We start from the raw sequence: 19,413 nt of genomic DNA on the forward strand, positions 1-19,413 counted from the left end.
TCAGTTTGTAGGCCTGGCCGGGCCCAGCACTCAGGAAAAGGACTAAGGACACAATGGAGTGAAATAAGAGGGATGCTGCTGGCTTGTTGCATGAGGGAGGAAGTTGTCAGGGACCCATAGTTATTTGCAATATATAGAGGATAAGAATATTGTAAGACTTTTTTGAAAAAAAGGATAATTTTGCCTGGAGGAAGCTCGTGGCCTCTGAAAGCTGAGAGGCAGACCTGATGCACTGTTCCTGTTTTCTCTCTGGGCTGAGTCCCTTCTGTTGCCCGCTCTTTTGTCTCTCTCTGAGGTTTGTGAAGACCACTGACAGGGAGACACTTTACATGCCTTGAGGCAGCTACCTTCAATTTCACTTCTAACCAGAGCTCTAAGAAGATGGGCAGCAGTTTGACGCTGGTTGGGGCCCTCTGGGCTTTCCTATCCTTTCTCACAGCAGTTGCCAGCTCGGCCAGTTACTTTGTGCCCTGTTGGCTTGTTGGTTCCCAGATGGGGAAGCCGGTTTCATTTGGCACCTTCCGACGGTGCACGTACCCAGCTCGGACGGAAGAGAGGCACCTGGTGATGGTGGAAGAATGTGGGAGGTATGCCAGTTTTGGGGCTATCCCCAGCTTATCCTGGCAGATCTGCACCGTGGTGACGGGAATTGGCTGTGCCTTGCTGCTCCTGGTGGCGTTAGTAGCCATCCTGGGTTGCTGTGTGGAAGAGCTCATCTCTCGGATGATGGGACGCTTCATGGGGGCAGCACAGTTTGTAGGAGGTAATGGAAATCGTTTGCATTATGCTACATACGTGAGTGGCTTCAGGTTGCTGATTAGCATATGCTAATACTGTGCAGTGATCTTCAGAGCACTGCTCAGGACAGCAAAGATCCACTGTGCTGGAAACATCTGTATTAAACATCTGAAGTAAATCTCAGTAGCATGAATATGATTTTTATTCCAGTACTTCACCCTTCTGTTTTATGTATAGTCTTTAATTTCCTGTAGGCTCTACATAAATACCTTGTCTGTTACGAGAGACACTCTCAGTACATTAAATGTTCTTCTGGTTTGTTACCAGCCCCAGAGCTGTAACATTCCCCAAAAGCCAGGAATCTCTGTGGGAGAACGTTCTTCCTACTTTAGCCGCTGGTCACGGTGCTTTCTCTTTAATACCGTCCCCTGATGACAGTAACTGCAGTACTTTGTTTCCACTATCGTCTTTAACACCCCTGATTACTTCAGTCATGCCTCTTCCAGAAAGAGGAGGACCTGACCTTTCTGAACCCACTGAATGCTTGACTGCACAGCAAGTTACTGCATGGCAAGCCAGGATGTGACTCCACTGCGCCTCGGCTTGCTGCACGGTAGCATCTTGTTATGTGGACTCTGCTACAGCACAGTGAGAGTCCCAGAGTGCGGCTTGGCCAAGCCTCGCTTCGGCACTTTCACTGTGCTGTAGCCATGTCTGCATGGGACATTGCTGTGCAGCCAGCTCAGGAGTTATAGATTCACACTGGGACCTGCCATTCGGCAACTTGCCATGTAGACAAGCCCTAAGAGAGTTCAGAAAGGCCAGGTCCCTCTCGCTGTAGAAATGGCTTGCTGTGTAGACAATCCTGTGGCTATGTCTTCACTGCAAAAAAGAGATGCTGTCTTGTTGAGTGAGGGAGGGAAGTTGGCAGGGACCTGCCGTAATTTGTGAGACAGAGAGGATATTTGTAGGCGGTTTTTTTTTTAGAAAAAAAGGATAATTTTACCTGTGGGATGCTAGTGGCCTCTGGAAGCAGGGAGATAGCTCCCTCCTGGCGGACATGGGACACTGTAGTTTTCACCTCAGCTAATCGAGGTCCACCCAAGGGAGGGCATATAATGTCAGCTTTGATTAACTACATTCAGGTGAGAATCATCTATGCCTTGACTCCACAAGGATGTTACATTGTGGCAGCTCTCTGAGGTTAGCTATCTCTGCATACAAATGCACCTCTTCTTGCAGTCACGCTATAGCTGTGGAGAGGTTCTCCTAATGTGGCTTTCTACCTAGCATAACCCTTGTGGCATTTTATCGGTCCTGCCCTCGGTTGTCTCCACAATTCTGTTATCATTATCTGTATTGCAGGAATGTGTCAAGACTGGGGCCCAGTTGTCTTGGGCATCATAGACACACAGCTAGAGACAAACCTACCCTGCAGCGCTTACTATCCAAAGGGAGAAGACAAGAAAAGGGAAACTGAGGTACAGAGTGGGGCAGGTACTTGCCTAGTGGCAGACAACAGGCCAGTGTCAGGGCTGGCAACAGAACTCAGGTCACCCAAATCCTCGTCCAGTGCCCTAGCCAGAACACATTCCTATCCATAATGTCCTTCCTACATACATGTGGACCAGTTTGACACCCACTTCGCTCCTTTGAAATCAGTCTGGTGTGAAGCTGGAGTGACACCTTGGTGAATTAGGCTCATTGTCTCCAGAACTGTGGGATACCAAAAGAATCCTGCCTCTCTCTCTGTCCTCTCTCCCCCATGCTTTGTTCAGTCCAAACTGATCAACTACTTGGCCCTTTCCTGTCTGTCTTCCATTCTCAGCCCCAGGCGTCCTACCCTCCTGCCTTCATTCCCTCTCTGAGACTGCCCACCATGCCTCCATCTTCCCTTCTCTCTCCTTCCCGGAGGGTTCCATACTCTCCTTGTGCCTGCTAGTAAATTACCGTAGATGACTGATGGAAAATAAAAGGCAAAGCTTCCATCAGCTGCAGTGGCATTGCTCCCGGTGGGAGGTCCCTTAGTGTACAATTACCAGCAGTGATTTGCCCCGGTACCGCTAACCCATCCTTGAAATGTAGTTTTGCACTGTGGCAACTTATCTCAGTTTCAAACATTGGCGCAAAACATGGCTTATGGCCTGTGGCTTTGCATGTCTACACTGGAGGTTTGCACCGCTGCACCAGTAGTCAAAATCGCCACTGTAGCCAAGGCCTTAGTGTGTTGTCTGCATTTTTGTAATAAACTGGAACATCTTTGTTTCCCCTCCCCAGTGCGATACTGCTAGTTTATTTACACAATAGCTTGAAAACCACAGAGACCACAGCAAAGCAGTGTGCAACTGCTTTCTTCTCACAAAGGAGGGCTATAAGCATGAGGGGTTATACATATAAAACCATGATGTAATGGATTGGAAGCAGCCATCTAAGCAATGCAAACAGGAGTTCCTGTCCACAAAGCTGAGCTGGGACTAAGGGAGAAGTTTAAACAAAGGAACCCCCAAGGAGTTAAGAATAAATCTCAGTTGTGGGTGTTATATTCACATGTGAAATCTATGATTACACTAGGCTGTCATCCCCCCAGGTTCTGCTCTCCGTTCTGTCAGTAGGAATTCCAAAGAATGCCACTGATATCAGAATCTGGCTGCCAGACTGTAGGGAACTAAGGAGACTGGTTTTCAAAAATGCCGAGGACCTACCACTGCAGCCAGGGCCGGTGCAACCATTTAGGCGGACTAGGCGGTTGCCTAGGGCGCCGAGATTTGAGGGCGCCAAAAAGCACCCCCCCAATTTTTTTTTAAATGGTTGAGCAGCCGCTGCTGCTGGGACAGAGAGGGAGTCTGAGCTGCCCATGGCAGCCGGCAGCCCAGGGTGTCCCCTGGGTCAGGGCGCCGCCCCGGCAGCCCAGGAGCGGGAGTCCCCTGGCCCAGGGAAACCCTGGGCTGCCGGCTGCCGCAGAGGTGCACTGACCCTGGGTCAGGGCGCCACCGTGGCAGCCAGCAGCCCAGGGTGTCCGGAGGGGGCGGCAGGCAGCTCCCGTGGAGCTGCCGCAGTCGTGCCTGCGGACGGTCGGCTGCTCGCGTGGCTCCGGTGGACCTCCCGCAGGCACCACTGGGGCAGCTCCACCGGAGCCGCGGAGCACTGGACTGCCCGCAGGCACCACTGCGGCAGCTCCACCGGAGCCGTGGGACCAGCACACGGGGCGGCGAAATTGCCATCCGCCTAGGGCGCTCAAAACCCTAGCGCTGGTCCTGACTGCAGCTAAAGTCAGTGGGACCTGTGACTGCTTAGCACCTCCGAAAATCAGCTCACTACTATTTTCTCTAAGGCCATCCCTTTGTATTAAGATGGCCTCATCTGTGTGTGCTGTGCATAATTTAGATAACTCATTGCCATGAGGCTTTCAGCTGCACAAGCCCCTGAAACCAGCACCACGAAGGATGAAGAACCATTGCTGGGAATAGTGTTGCATTTGGATTATTTTTAAAAAATATGATAAATATTGGAACATTCGTAATTTCCTCCTTTTACGCTTTAGCTTGGCATGCATGGGCTTGGCTAGGCAGCTGCTTGTGTTTGTTTGAGACCACTTCCAACTGAACAAAACAAAGAGGCATTGTTTAAAAATGCACATCCAGCTTTATGGGCAAGAACCGTAGGGGAGATATTACAGGGATGGTGTCAGAGTCCAAACGTTTTAATTGACTGCTGTCCGAGTCCCTTCGCCCTCCGGAGCTCTGTAATAGATGCATTTCTCTCCAGGATCTCCTCCCATCCAGGCAAATCATCCTCAGCAACTGAGTACAAATTGCTTTCAACAGCTCTTTGCAGAATCAGGCAACTTCCCCCTGGGACATCAGACTACAACAGCAGGGTAGCCGTGTTCTGCACAGTGGTACAAAGGGGAAGCAGAAAGGGCTTGTCGTTAAGGCCCAGGACTGTATTCATTAGATCTCGCTTCAACTCTTGACTCTGCTACAGACTCTTTGTGTGACCTTGGGTCAGACACTTAATCTCCCTGCACTCTGGTTCCCCATCTATAAAATAGGAACAATAATATTTCCTTAAGTTATTGTGGGGGAGAACCTACTAATGTTAGTGAAGGGCTTGAATCCTACAGCAATGACGGCCAGATTCATTAAGATGTACCACTAAATCTTGAAACCAATGGATGTTACCTCCTCTTGTGATGGATGTGATAATTTTCAGTTAAGGAAAATAAATAGTCCAGATTCTTGGCTCTGCTGGGGCTGCTTTGCATCTCTCTATCAGTGCAAAACAGCCATGAACCCAGACGATTCATCTCTGTACAAGGAGAATCCACAGGTGGTACAGAGCACATACTCCAGTGGGTCCTGGCTGCTAGACTAGCTCTGGGGAGTGTAAGTAATTTATATTGGAGGGTGGGCTGGCCCCGGGATCGGCGCCAGGGTTTCTCGCACCCTAGGTGCACGGCCATTTCGCCACCCCCCGCGCTGATCCCGCGGCTCCGGTGGAGCTGCCACAGTTATTCCTGCGGCGGGTCGGTTGGTCCGTGGTTCCGGTGGAGTTGCCGCAGGCATGCCTGCGGGTGGTCCACCGGAGCCACGCGAGCAGCCGACCGCCTGCAGGCATGACTGCGGCAGCTCCACCAGAGCCACGGACCAGCGGATCCTCCCAGGCATGCCTGCGGCAGGTCAACCGGAGCTGCCTGCCACCCCCCTGGCAAAATGCCGCCCCCCGAATAATCCTGGCGCCCTAGGCGATTGCCTAGGCTGCCTAAATGGTAGCGCCGGCCCTGGCTGGCCCCAGGATCAGGGGAGCCCCTCTCTGGTCCTGCATCAAGTGCAGCATGGCCAGACCAGCAAATCAGGCACATTATTCTTTGATGATGGGAGAGTGGAGACAGAGTTGCAGGCTTCACAGATTTAGATGAACAGAGGTAGAGGATGGCAAAGAGGTCTAAGCATCAAGTCTGAAATACCTAGAGTACCTGCCATCAAGACTAGGAATCCCAGCAGGGCTGACTCAGCTTTTGACCTCTCCATGGATCTCCCGTATGGCTGATTGCGCCTCCCTTGGACAGGTCCTTGATCTTCTCCATGTCAAACCACTCCTCACTCTCAGTTCCCTGTGGAGCAGTTCAACCACCTCCACCTTCCATGTAGACCAGGGTAGATCCACTCATGGAGTGTGCCCTCCATGTGTGGGGTAGGGGACTTTGCTGCTAAGCTACATTCTGGGCAGAGTCTGCAATTCCCCACTACGGTTGTGTTTGCCTAATTGTTCAATTTAAATGCAATCTTTTGATGTTGGTACCATATAGTTTCATGTCCTATACTACAATGTGAGAAACAAGACTGATGTAAGATATATATGCTTGCAGGTTTTTTTGGGTTGCATGTACATTAGCAGAAATCACTCCCTGGGTGACTATTCCTGCTGAAGAACTAGTTTTCAGATTATGTTGCATTGTTCTACTTAACGTCTGTTGGCAAGCCTGTTATGTGTTTTCTTCAGGACCAAGGAATAGGAACTTCTGACCACAAGGATTTATTCGTCATACTAATCTAGCAACATTTGAGTATGTTCTACCGCCATCTAGCTAGCTCTCAGGGTAGTTTGCATTACTACCCAGCCCTGTGAGAGATTGAAGGCTGTTTTATTTTTACATTTAAGATTGGTCAGAACCATGAAGTTCAGGTCTGGATATGAACTGCTTCAGAATACTTCTCTATGTGGGGATCTGGTCAGGGCTTGTCTTATTAAGGCTGCTGAACATTTGTTTACCTGAATTTCCATTTCTACTTATCCCGTTGAAGCATACCTCAAAAAATAATTGTTGCTCAGTATTTTAGGTGTCAACCTACATTTCCAAAAAATAAAAGACAACTGTATGAAAACTGCAGGTCAAAGTTTATTTTGAAAGGTCACCACTCACAATGTTTCATCATGTGTGATCAGGGTTTAAATTCTCAGAGAGTATGTCTTGGCGCCAACCATGCCTCCCCACCACCATTCTCCACGGGGCATGCTGGGGTTCCAGGCTTCAGCCATGGGGCCCCATGGACCCCCTGAAACTGGCCCATGCCCCCCACAGAGGACTGCAGATCCCTGGTTGAGAACCACAACAGCATCAGGCTGGTGTCAAGATTTGAAAATATTTACCAGAGCTCTGCTCCAGGCAGCTCCTGCTGAATTTAAGCCCTGTGTGTGATCCTTCGTATGGTTATTGCTTAAATATATATTTTTTCCTCCAGTCAAATGCTTCTTAGTAGATCTTAACTAGGTATAGGTCATGGGCTATTAAGCACCAAGTAGATAAAAGGAGGGGTAAATTCCCCTAGTAACAATTAAAAATCAATCAACATTACATAAAAATATGCCCAAGAGCAACGTGTGTTCCTGAACAATGATAAATCAATATGGCTTGTGGCTACTGTCTCCTGACAATCCGGCCATGCAGGTAGCAGGTTATAGAAGACTGTAATTGGATGAATCAACTTGTCTCTTTCCTTCGTTGGGAAGAATTAGTATCACTAGTTAGCCAGTAACCGCTCAGCTAATAGCAGTGTCATAGATCAATGCACTGGTGATACACAAGCATAGACTCAGGTTTAAATCATTTCATACAGCAGCACAGGTAAACCAAAAAGCCTGCTTTAAGTACTATCCTTACCAGCTGCATTACAGAGCTAATGTACATTACAGATAAAGGAGCTAGTAATGTTATTTTAAAAGAAAATATTTCACCACCTAGCAGTTTTACAGGTTTTTTTTAGAAGGTTGCAGGAGAAATTAGATTTGTAATTTAAATGATATTATTTGTATAATGACAGTGCTTATAAGGCCCCAACCAGGGATCAAACCACATTGTGCCAGGCACTGCACAAACCTAGAATAAAAAGTAGTCTCTGCCCCCAGACCTTCCTGATGTCCACTGATTCTCAACTTGTACAGCATCTCACAATGTTGAGTCACGTGTGCCTACAAAACTCTATGGATTTTATGACAGGCATAGAAGGTTCTCGGCAGTAGGTGCATTAACTGAAATGGGGAGAAGTGCAGTTAGTTTCCAGTCAGAGCAATCTCAGCATGGCAAAAAGTGCAGAGAAAATGGACCCATTAAGACCCAGACCTCAGATACATTTTCCTTTTGCTTTGAGCCCAGCTGTACTCAGCAGTTTGTTTACTAACCACAGAGACAGAGAGCAGGGCCCCTGCAAGTATGTCCTATCAGAGTAAACAGCGGTTTGCCGAGGTTAATCTTCTGCAGTGATGGCCTGTCTGTAATATCCCCCGGAGACTAGATATGTCACTTCCACACATTAGTTTTGTGCTCCTTTTGCTGGTGATAGAAACAGGCCGTTTGTCCCTCCATTCACTGACATGGAACATTCTCCATCCGAAAAGGCCACAGAGCATTATGATGAGTTTTGCTCTTTAACCCTTTGGACACTAGTAGTTTTTAGGCTTCCAGCCTTGTAAGGGGAACATACAAAATACATTAGAAATGTGATACATTTTTCATTTGTATTTTCTTCCCACATAAATGCTGGCAATTTGTATGTATAATATTTGTATAGTAGCAGTAAATATATCTGATTTTCCCCCCTTTAAGCATTCCTATGGCCAGTGGACCTGGACAATGCTGGTGTTCTCAAAGTTCAGTGCTCAATGCTGCACTCTGAAACATGCCCATGGTGCAGCCTTAGCAGAGTTCCAGGCATCCCTCCTTCCCCTACCTGCCAAAAGTGCAAGGATCACACCTGGATGGTGCAAGTCATGGCAAGTTTCAATTAACGCAAACATCCTCTCTAGCTAACGTTGAGCGTGCATATTAAATGCATGATCCTAGTAGCATCATGCCCATATGATCCTTGCACTTTTGCCAATGTGAGGCCTTCTCATACTTTGTCCTGGAGGTCTAGCTTCCTCCCATTCCCATTGCAAGATAAGCCTGGTGGCCTGCCCCTTCCTTACACCTTATCCTTGGTTCCAGCATCCCTTCTACTGACTCAAATTCTGCAACCCTTCATAGGCTTTAGTAGCTAGCACTGAAATGCTGATTCACTATTTCATGGAAGTGTTTACAGCAAAGGAAATAATATTTTCCATACTATCCAGCTTCACAGTCAGTACTGGGCAGATAGCATTGCTAATTATTACACATGCAGCCAGTGCTAAACACATGGGTTTGACATCATTCCTGCCCGGTGTATTTGTCTGTCGGGTATCACCCTAGTTTTCAAGCAGTGACATCAGAAAGAGACATCACCAGGGAAAACTGATCAGTTCCCCCTTCTAATAAAATGTAACATAGGAAATGCGGAAAAGTGCAAATGTACTGCAGCATAATTTACTTACTACTTCATTTTTAAGAATACGCCCTTAAGGGCTTCCATTAGCCCTTTGATCAAGTATAATGGGATTAGTTGTCAGTTACGAGTCCACAAAATACATTTTTGGCATAGTGCCTTGTACTTCTCTAAAAGGATTGTGCATGGGGGTGCGGCTGCACATGTATATTATATTTTTTGGAGAAGCTCTCGGGGGATATGGCTGACTGCCACGATAGGATGCATTGGCTTCTCAGCCCAGACTGCATTAGTGTCAAGCTGTGTTCATACTGTTATTCTCCTGGTATGACTTGTATCTGGATACACTCCACCTGAGGGGTTTTTTTTTCCGGCTCTAATTTTTAGGCTTTGATAGTATCAAATGAGGGGAAAAAATGCTCCACTAACTGATTTAAATTGTAAATAAAAGTGATTCAACTGGGCAGCTGCCCCTTTTGTCTTTGGGTTCTGTGAATATTCTGGTGAATGAGTTTACTGGCAGCAATGTCATCAGACAGTGATATTTTTTTAAGTAGGACTGTCAATTAATCGCAGTTAACTCGTGATTAACTAAAAAAATTAATTGCAATTAAAAATTAATCATGATTAATCGTAGTTTTAATCACATGGTTAAACAAGAGACTACCAATTCAAATTTATTAAATATTTTGGATGTTTTTCTACATTTTTATATATATATATATCTTGTATTCTGTGTTGAAATTGAAATCAAAGTGTATATTTTGATTACAAATATTTGCACTGTATGATAAAAATGATAAACAGAAGAAATAGTATTTTTCAGTTCACCTGGTACAAGTACTGCAGTGCAATCTCTTTGTCCTGAAAGTGCAACTTACAAATGTAGATTTATTTTTTTGTTACATAACTGCACTCAAAAACAAAATAATGTAAAACTTCAGAGGCTACAAGTCCACTCAGTCCTGCTTCTTATTCAGCCAATCGCTAAGACAAACAAGTTTGTTTACATTTATGGACAATAATGCTGCCCCCTTCTTATCGATAATGTCACCAGAAAGTGAGAAGAGGCATTTACCTGGCACTTTGGTAGCCAGCATTGCAAGGTATTTATGTGCCAGATATGCTAAACGTTCGTATGCCCCTTCATGCTTCAGCCACCATTCCAGAGGACATGAGTCCATGCTGATGATGCTTGTTAAAAAAATAATGCATTATTTAAATTTGTGACTGAACTCCTTGGGGGGAGAACTGTATGCTTTGTTATACCCGCATTCTGCCATATATTTCATATAACATCGGTCTCGGATGATGATCCAGTACATGTTTTTGTTCGTTTTAAGAACACTTTCACTGCAGATTTCACAAAACACAAAGAGGGTACCAATGGGAGATTTGTAAAGCTAGCTAGTGCACTGGACCCAAGGTTTAAAAATCTGAAATGACTTCTAAAATCTGAGAGGGACAAGGTGTGGAGCATGCTTTCAGAAGTCTTAATGTGGAAACTCTCATGCGGAAAATACAAAACTCGAACCACCAAAAAAGAAAATCAATCTTCTGCTGGTGGCATCTGACGTAGATGATGAAAATGAACATGCCTTGGTCCACACTGCTTTGGATGGCTTTCAAGCAGAACCCGTCACCAACATAGACGCATGTCCCCTGGAATTGTCGTTGGAGCATGCACATCTGGCACTTAAATATCTTGCGACGCTGGCTACAACGGTGCCATGAGAACGTCTCTTCTCACTTTCAGGTGACATTGTAAACAAGAAGTGGGCAGCATTATCTCCTGCAAATGTAAACAACCTTGTTTGTCTGAGTGATCGGCTGAGCAAGAAGTAGGGCTGAGTGGACTTGCAAGCTCTAAGATTTTACATTGTTTTATTTTTGAATGCAGTTATTTTTGTACGTAATTCTACATTTGTAAGTTCAACTTTCATGATAAAGAAATTGCATGACAGTACTTGTATTAGGTGAATTGAAAATACTATTTCTTTTGTCTTTTTACAGTGCAAACACTTGTAATAAAAAAATAAAGTGAGCACTGTACACTTTGTATTCTGTGTTGTAATTGAAATCAATATATTTGAAAATGTAGAAAATATTCACAAATATTTAAATAAATGGTATTCTGTTGTTTAACGGTGTGATTGTGATTAATTTTTTTAATCACTTGACAGCCCTATTTTAAGCAAATATTGGAGGATAGTGGCAGCAAGCGAATCTCAGATCTGTAGTCTGCATTGTGGAAGGAGCAGCTCCTCAGCTGTGTCATAGCACATGTTGGCATAGCACAACTGGTTTCTGTAGACCTATACCCATTTACACCAGATGAGGACCAGCCCTAAGAATAACATTCAACCAATCAAGGACCAGAAACCTAACAGATGACCTATGTGTCCAGTCAAAACAACTTGTATGTCAAAGGTCAATTACTGAATGATAGAGAAGCTGTTTGCTTCAAAAATTCAAAAATCATTGGCTGAATAATTATGAAATTTTAGAAAATCATGTTCCTTTTCTAGATAGTCTGAACAGACGAAGAGGAACATTAATTGTATAAGCTACACACATCCGAATTATTCACCTCCCTTGTACTGAGCCCCTTAAATTCCATTGATTTAAGAGAGTTCAGCACCTGACAGGATGGAGCCCATTGTTTGTAAACTTGGTTAGAAAATTGTAACTTTGATACTGAGGGGGATGGGGAATGTGTGTGTGTTTGTATGTTACTCACTAGCATCCTTTACTAACAGGCAGTAGGCAGCTCTTCAAAGCATTTGTCCTAGGGTATGTCTACATCTACAATTTTGCAGCGCTGGTTGTTACAGCTGTATTAGTACAGCTGTATAGGGCCAGCGCTGCAGAGTGGCCACACTTACAGCAACCAGCGCTGCAAGTGGTGTTAGATGTGGCCACACTGCAGCGCTGTTGGGCGGCTTCAAGGGGGGTTCAGGGAACGCGAGAGCAAACCGGGGGAGGAGACCAGCTTCGCCGCGGTTTGCTCTCGCGTTCCCCGAACCCCCCTGCAAACCGCAGGGAAGGAGACCTGCTTGCTCGGGGATTCGGGGAACGCGAGAGCAAACCGCAGGGAAGGAGACCTGCTTGCACGGGGGTTCGGGGAACGCGAGAGCAAACCGGGGAAGGAGACCAGCTTCGCCGCAGTTTGCTCTCGCGTTCCCCGAACCCCCCTGCAAACCGCAGGGAAGGAGACCTGCTTGCTCGGGGGTTTGGGGAACGCGAGAGCAAACCGCAGGGAAGGAGACCTGCTTGCTCGGGGGTTCGGGGAACGCAAGAGCAAACCGGGGAAGGAGACCTGCTTGATTACCAGAGGCTTCCTCAGGTATGCTGGGATACCTGCTTATTCCACGGAGGTCAAGAAAAGCGCTGGTAAGTGTCTACACTTGATTACCAGCGCTGGATCCTCTACACCCGAGACAAAACGGGAGTACGGCCAGCGCTGCAAACAGGGAGTTGCAGCGCTGGTGATGCCCTGCAGATGTGTACACCTCCTAAGTTGCAGCACTGTAACCCCCTCACAAGCGCTGCAACTTTGTGATGTAGACAAGCCCCTAGAAGAGAGACCGAGAGAATTCAATGCAACTTTGCATCATTAAACAGCTGAGAATGATGATGGACCCAGCAGGAGACCCGAAGGAGCACAGTGTATTTATCATTTTCTGCTAGATTGTTACATTCTATGATTATCTACTGGAAACACATATCCTGGCAAGCCATTTACAGCGGTCAGTGACTGCTGAGTTGGTCCAGGGAAGACAATGACAGCAAAGATTACACAAGGCAGAACCAGCAAACAATCCTGTGCACCTTATAGACTAACAGACGTTTTGGAGCATGAGCTTTCGTGGGTGAATACCCACTTCGTCAGGTGCATGTGGTGGAAATTTCCAGAGGCAGGTATACATATGCAGGCAAGCTAGAGATAATGAGGTAGTTCAATCAGGGAGGATGAGGCCCTGTTCTAGCAGTTGAGGTGTGAAAACCAAGGGAGGAGAAACTGGTTTTGTAATTGGCAAGCCATTCCCCTCTGATATAAGGCAGAACCAGTTACTGGACCAGAACTGAGCTTTTCTGCATTGCTACATCACCAAACAAAAACAACAAAACCTAAAGCCCAGGAGTTGGAAACCCAAATCAGAGAAATGCTCAGTTGGACAGGTTTTCTGATCAATCCCACTTTGTCATTACAGAGCAAAAAGTTGCAATCATTTTTGGGTGCAGGCACAATTTTCTGCAATGCTGCCAGTGATCCTCTTGATGGCTCGTTACACATCACACATACATGCTGGGCTTACAGTGTGTGTGTGTTGGAGGAGAAGGGACAACAATCAAACAAATAAATAGAGTAATCAAGCTGGGTCACTGAGGCCTGTACTTTAAGCACTGTTTTACCAAAGCTGCCGCTCCCAGATTATGAAAGACCCTCCCAGCCCCCAAAAGTTTTCAGACCACTGTAAGCACCTGTCATGGTATAATTCCCCACTCTCAACCTTAGCGTCCAAAAGATGGGGTACCAGCATGAATTCCTCTAAGCTCAATTACCAGCTTAAAACCTGTAGCGCTGCCACCAACCAGGAATTCCAGTGCCTGGTACACTCTGGTCCCCACAAAACCTTGCCCAGGGACCCCCAAGACCCAGACCCTCTGGATCTTAACACAAGGAAAGTAAACCCTTTCCCTCACCGTTGCCTCTCTCAGGCTTCCCCTCCCGGGGTTACCCTGGAAGATCACTGTGATTCAAACTCCTTGAATCACAAAACAGAGAGGACAATTCACCTTCCTCCCTCCTTCTCTTTCCCCCTCCCAGACTCTTCCTGAGAGAAAGTAATCCTGGCACAGAGAGAAATCAACCTCTCTCTCCCCCTTCCCTCCTTTCTCCCCACCAATTCCCTGGTGAATCCAGACCCAGTCCCCTGGGGTCTCACCAGAATAAAAAAACAATCAGGTTCTTAAACAAGAAAAGCTTTTAATTAAAGAAAGAAAAAACAGTGAAAATTATCTTTGTAAATTTAAGATGGAATAGGTACAGGGTCTTTCAGCTATAGACACTGGGAATACCCTCCCAGCCTAAGTATACAAGTACAAATTAAAATCCTTTCAGCCAAATACCAATTTGAACTCCTTTCAGCCAAATACACATTTGCAAATAAGGAAAACAAACATAGGCCTAACTCGCTTTATCTACCTAGTACTCACTAGTCTGAACTTATAAGAGCCTGTATTGGAGAGATTGGAGAGAAACCTGGTTGCACATCTGATCCCTCTGAGCCCCCAGAGTGAACAACAACCAAAACTAACAGCACACACAAAAACGTCCCTCCTTCAAGATGTGAAAGTATCCTGTCCTCTGATTGCTCCTCTGGTCAGGTGACATCCATGCTCACTGAACTTGTTAACCCTTTCCAGGCAAAGAGATATGAAGCACTTCTGTTCTATTAACTCTTACTTATCTGTTTATGACAGCACCACACATGTACTCCCCTTCGGATTCTTGGCCAGAGCTGGATGCATAGTCCAAACATTTTTTGGTGAATATTTGTTTGAATTTTTAACTTGAGTTTGCTTCAACTCCGTACACATTCCTGTAGAGTCCTTAATGCCTGTTATGGCACATTATGTGTTTCTCTGTTTAGCTGACTTTTGTTTTATATGAAGCAAGAAACAACAACTATCCAGAGACCCGTTCTGCTTTCAGTCAAATCAGGAGTAAATCAATGGCCCAAAGTCACCACCAGAGCGAGAACTCAGTGGCTCCCTCTCTAACATTGCGTGTCTGAAATGTAACAATACATGGCAGCTGCCTCCATAGGCCCTTCTACACTTAATAGCGCAGTACACAGGAGACAGAATAGCAGCATCACCTTTCAGTCACATAGCAACATGGGCCAGTGTGGCTGAGCTCTATAGGTATGTCCACACTGCAATTAAACACCCACAGCTGGCCTGTGCCAGCTGATGGGGCTCCAGGCTGTAAAATTACACTGGAGAAGTTTGGGCTCAGGCTGGAGCCTCAGCTCTGGGACTCTGCCAGGCTCCGGCCAGAGCCCAAATGCCTGCAGTACAATTTTACAGCCCCGCAGCCCAAGCCTTGCGAGTGTGAGTCAACTGTGAGGGGCCAGCCAAGGATGTCTAACTGCAATGTAGACACAGTCTCAGTGTCCTCTCTCTTAGCAGTCGGAGATCTTGATTTCTCAGAACACTAGCTTGGCTTTCAAACCGCATTTGTTTCTACTGAGGCTTTTTATTAAATTGTGTCAATTCCCAGTCCCCTGTTAATCTTCAGTGAGGTTTTCAGAAACATCTATTTGATGATGATGAATGAAATAAAATGAGCAGCCTAAAAGTCTGTGTTTCTAGGCATCCTGTCACGACGACCCCAGAGTGGTGGAGTTTTGTTTGTTTTTTTAAAACTTCTGTGGGACGTCTTTACATTTCTCTCTCTCTCTTTTTTTATAGGGCTGTTGATAAGCTCAGGCTGTGCTTTGTATCCCTTAGGATGGAACAGCCCAGAAATACAGCAGACGTGTGGGAATGCCTCCAATCAATTTCAGTTAGGTAAGGCAGCCCTGGAAAGGAGAACATCTAATGGCTAATGGGTTTTTACACATATTCTCTCTAGTTAATCACCGTAGATGAGTCCTGAATCAATGACAATAATGTTATTCATCTCAGCCAGGACCTATGCTGGCCTGGTAGGTCCAGCTATTTTGGCTGCTGTCAGTATCATGGGTCATATCACCCCTCTGCCTTCTGCAATTTGTGCGATTTTCATTTTCTTGTGTTTAAAGCTACCTCCTGGCCCTATTGCTAATGATCTTTCTTTGATGACTGGCGCAGCTGATTGTGAGTGTCGAGTAAAACAATACGTAGTGTGTCAGAAAAGTTGCTCTGGGGCACTTGTTATCCGGATGGATGCCTTATTGTGCTAGATGCTGTGTACAGAGAGCTAGGCAGACATGATTCCTGCCACTTCCCCATCCAGGTGCAAGGGGTGCTTCTCTGCTGCACCAGTAGATATGTAGCCCTGTATCTTCAAAGTCATGCATACAAACATTAAATAGCGAACCCCATAATATGTTATATTTTTCTTTGTTTCTTTCTTTCTTATTTTGTTAAGCAAAATGCTTGTGATATAACAGAGAATGAAGCCCTCTGTTTATCCACAGGACAGATGCAGCACAAGCAGCAACTGTGCAAACTTCTTTGCCAAAGTTCCCAGAGCTCACAAGCTTAGGCCTGGTCTACACTGGGAGTCGGGCTAGAGGGGGCAATGCAAGATATACAACTTCAGCTACAAGAATACTGTAGCTAAAGTCGAAGTATCTTATTCCAACTTACCTCCCGTCCTCATGGCGCGGGATTGACGTCTGCGGCTCCCCTGTCGACTCCACTACCGGCACTCACTCCAGTGGCGTTCCGGAGTTGACGGGGAGTAAGTTCGGGGATCGATATATCGTGTCTAGATGAGACACGATATATCGATCCCCAGTAAATCGATTGCTACCAGCCGATAGGGCAGGTAGTCTGGACGTACCCTTAGACTGACTTGGAGGGACCACCTCTGCTGGGGACAGAGTGTGACAGATTTTTGTTACCAATTTGCCTGGGCCACAGTAGATTAGGCTGGGCCACAGGATTTTTTTTGGGAGAAGATGATGAAGCACACCAAAGGTTTAAGTTTTAAAGATTTATTAATAAAATAGACAATATAGCAGAGTGTGCTGGGAACGCTCCCATGTCACTCAGGGGAAGAAGGAACCTAACCCACTTTTATACTTACACAAGCACTACCCAAAACTGGCCAGGCCTGGGTGTAACGTAAGAAGAAGAGGGAGAGGGGCGGATGGGAGTTTTTGCCCTGGGCCCAGGGCAAATTCACAGTAATTTTCGAATTGCTTTAGCTTTTGGTAGGGTTTTAAGTTTTGGGGTTTTTTTGGGGGTGTTATTATTTAGGGCCCTTCGTGCCTGATGCTCTTTGTACCTGATGCTCTTTGTACCAGGCTATGGCTACATTTGGAATTCTTTGAAGTGTGAGTGTAGTCAGAGCGGCAGCGCGGGGAGAGAGCTCTCCCAGCGCTGCATGTAAACCACATCCCTTACGGGTGTAGCGTGCAGCGCTGGGAGCCGCACTCCCAGCGCTGCTGCCCTGATTACACTGATGCTTTACAGCGCTGTATCTTGCAGTGCTCAGGGGGGTGTTTTTTCACACCCCAGTTGCAGCGCTGTAAAGTGTGAGTGTAGCCAAGGCCCCAGTTTAAACAGGCTTGCTGTGGCCTTTTTTGTTTTTTTAAAACATTTTGGCTTTGGAAACATTTTTTTTTGGTTGGCTTTTATTGTTTCTGTTGTTATTTTTGCAACTTTGCATTTTTTTTTAAATAGGTGGTTGTGGGGGGTTGGACTTTTCCCCTTTTGTTTTAGCAGGTAGCAACTGGCCTTGTGTGGGAGTCAGCTTTTTATTTTTGGACTGAGCTTGCTAGCTACAGTGTTGAGTTAACCCGTTCTTCTTCCCTGCCCCCCCTCGGACTTTGTAAGGAAACTTTCGCTTTTCACTCACACACCTTTGACCTTTCCCAATTGCTTTGCGATGCTTGCAACAGCATAAGCAATATACAGTGCTGATTTGCCTTCCCAGGGGACTCCCTAAGGGGAGGGTTCCATTGGATTGCAACATTCCCTCCGTTGACCTTGAATCAACATTTTGTTGGGAGGGGTCACTACTTAGGTTTTTACCCTCCGTCCCACACGGTGGCGAGGGTTACTGTTGGTTTTTTACCTAAACAGCAATACAGCATGCACCAGATTGTTAGGACAACAACAATTGCATACACTAGCCAATAATGACTTTTAGCCTTATTAGTAACAAAGCATAACATATTTTTTGTTGACATAGATGGCTTATTTGGATGGCTGTAGCAAAGGCATTTTTTTTTTTTTTTAGGTTAAATGTGTGTTTTAACGTTGCGAAGGAGGCGGCATTTGTTTGGAATATGGAAAGTTGCTTTTGGGTATGTGCCAATGGGAAAAACACATTGGGTGTTATTTATGAAAAATTAAACATGGCATAGTTAGAAGTGTTAACAGTTTGTTGCAGAATGGCAGGCCAATGCACTGGAAAATTTTGTGTTTGTGATTTTAACAGTAAATTGAGAGGCACCCTGGGGTTGATGGCTTTTTAAACATACGCTGAGGTATTGGTAAACAGATGTGCTATAGTGGGAGCATATTTTGATGCCTCCCCTTCCCAACAGATGTGTTGACCCACCTTATAAAAGTGGCCTGGCATTGCCTTTTTAAAAAAAACACATTATTTGAGGGGGCTCCACAGGCCCGAGTTGCCAGGTGTTGCCCTTTGCAATTCATATGTGCTGATAGTCTGGGGATGCAGTCAGCACATATTGCTTAGTAGTGTTTTTTAGGGGGGAGCCACCACCTTTTGTACATTATGATGGAATACCCAGTTTTAGAAGCAGCCTTTTTAAAGGCATGGTTGGATTTTTATAGTAGGGGCCCTCACTTTTTTTTATAGGACCGAAGCCGTGAAGGAGCAGGCTGTACCTGTGCACAGGGCCGGCTCCAGGCCACAGCGCGCCAAGCGCGTGCTTGGGGCGGCATGCCACAGGGGGCGCTCTGCCGGTTGCTAGGAGGGCGGCAGGCGTCTCCGATAGACCTGCTGCAAGCGTGGCTGCAGATGGTCCGCTGGTCTCGCAGCTCCGGTGGACCTCCCGCAGACAGGCCTGCGGCAGCTCCACCGGAGCCGTGGGACCATCGGACCCTCCGCAGAAACGCCTGCGGCAGGTCCACCGGAGCCGCGGGACCATTGGACCCTCCGGAGAAACGCCTGCGGGAGGTCCACCGGAGCCGCGGGACCAGCTGACCGTCTGCAGAAATGCCTGCGGGAGATCCACCAGAGCCATGGGACCGGCGAGCGGCAGAGTGCCCCTGGTGGCGTGCCACCGTGCTTGGGGCGGCGAAATTGCTAGAGCCGGCCCTGCCTGTGCACTTTTAATTAATGAGCCTTTAAAAATGGCAAAAAGGCCATTGTTTGGGGGGAATTTTTGAGTGGGAATGGATTTTACAGGGGATGATTTGGGCTTTATGGAGTACATTTTTTTTGGAGGCTGTGGATTTATTGGGTTAAATATTGTTGGGGCTGGGAATACACAGAATTTTACGCTAGTTGGTTTTTGGCCTTAATTTTGGTTTTAATTAATTTTTGCAAGGTATTTTGCATGTGGAGGGCCAATTTGGCAGTACGTTTGAGGGTGGCAGTGGCCACTGTTGGATGAGTGAGATTTGCACTTGTGACCAGTTTTATGGCCTTTTAAAATTGTTTTAACTGCTTGTTTTTTAT

At 46.3% G+C, this 19,413-nt stretch overlaps 1 protein-coding gene across 1 annotated transcript in view; it reads left to right on the plus strand.

The window, feature by feature from the left end:
• The first annotated feature begins 378 nt into the window (after positions 1-378).
• Positions 379-19,413, plus strand: part of LHFPL1 (LHFPL tetraspan subfamily member 1) — a 46,480-nt gene continuing 27,445 nt past the window's right edge. The window contains exons 1-2 of the mRNA XM_030575749.1: positions 379-763; positions 15,519-15,617. Coding sequence (XP_030431609.1) covers positions 382-763; positions 15,519-15,617 — 481 coding nt within the window. The 5' untranslated portion in view covers positions 379-381. The remainder of the gene's footprint in view (positions 764-15,518; positions 15,618-19,413) is intronic.

The sequence above is a fragment of the Gopherus evgoodei genome, chromosome 9, assembly GCF_007399415.2.
Source record: "Gopherus evgoodei ecotype Sinaloan lineage chromosome 9, rGopEvg1_v1.p, whole genome shotgun sequence".
Lineage (NCBI taxonomy): Eukaryota > Metazoa > Chordata > Testudines > Testudinidae > Gopherus > Gopherus evgoodei.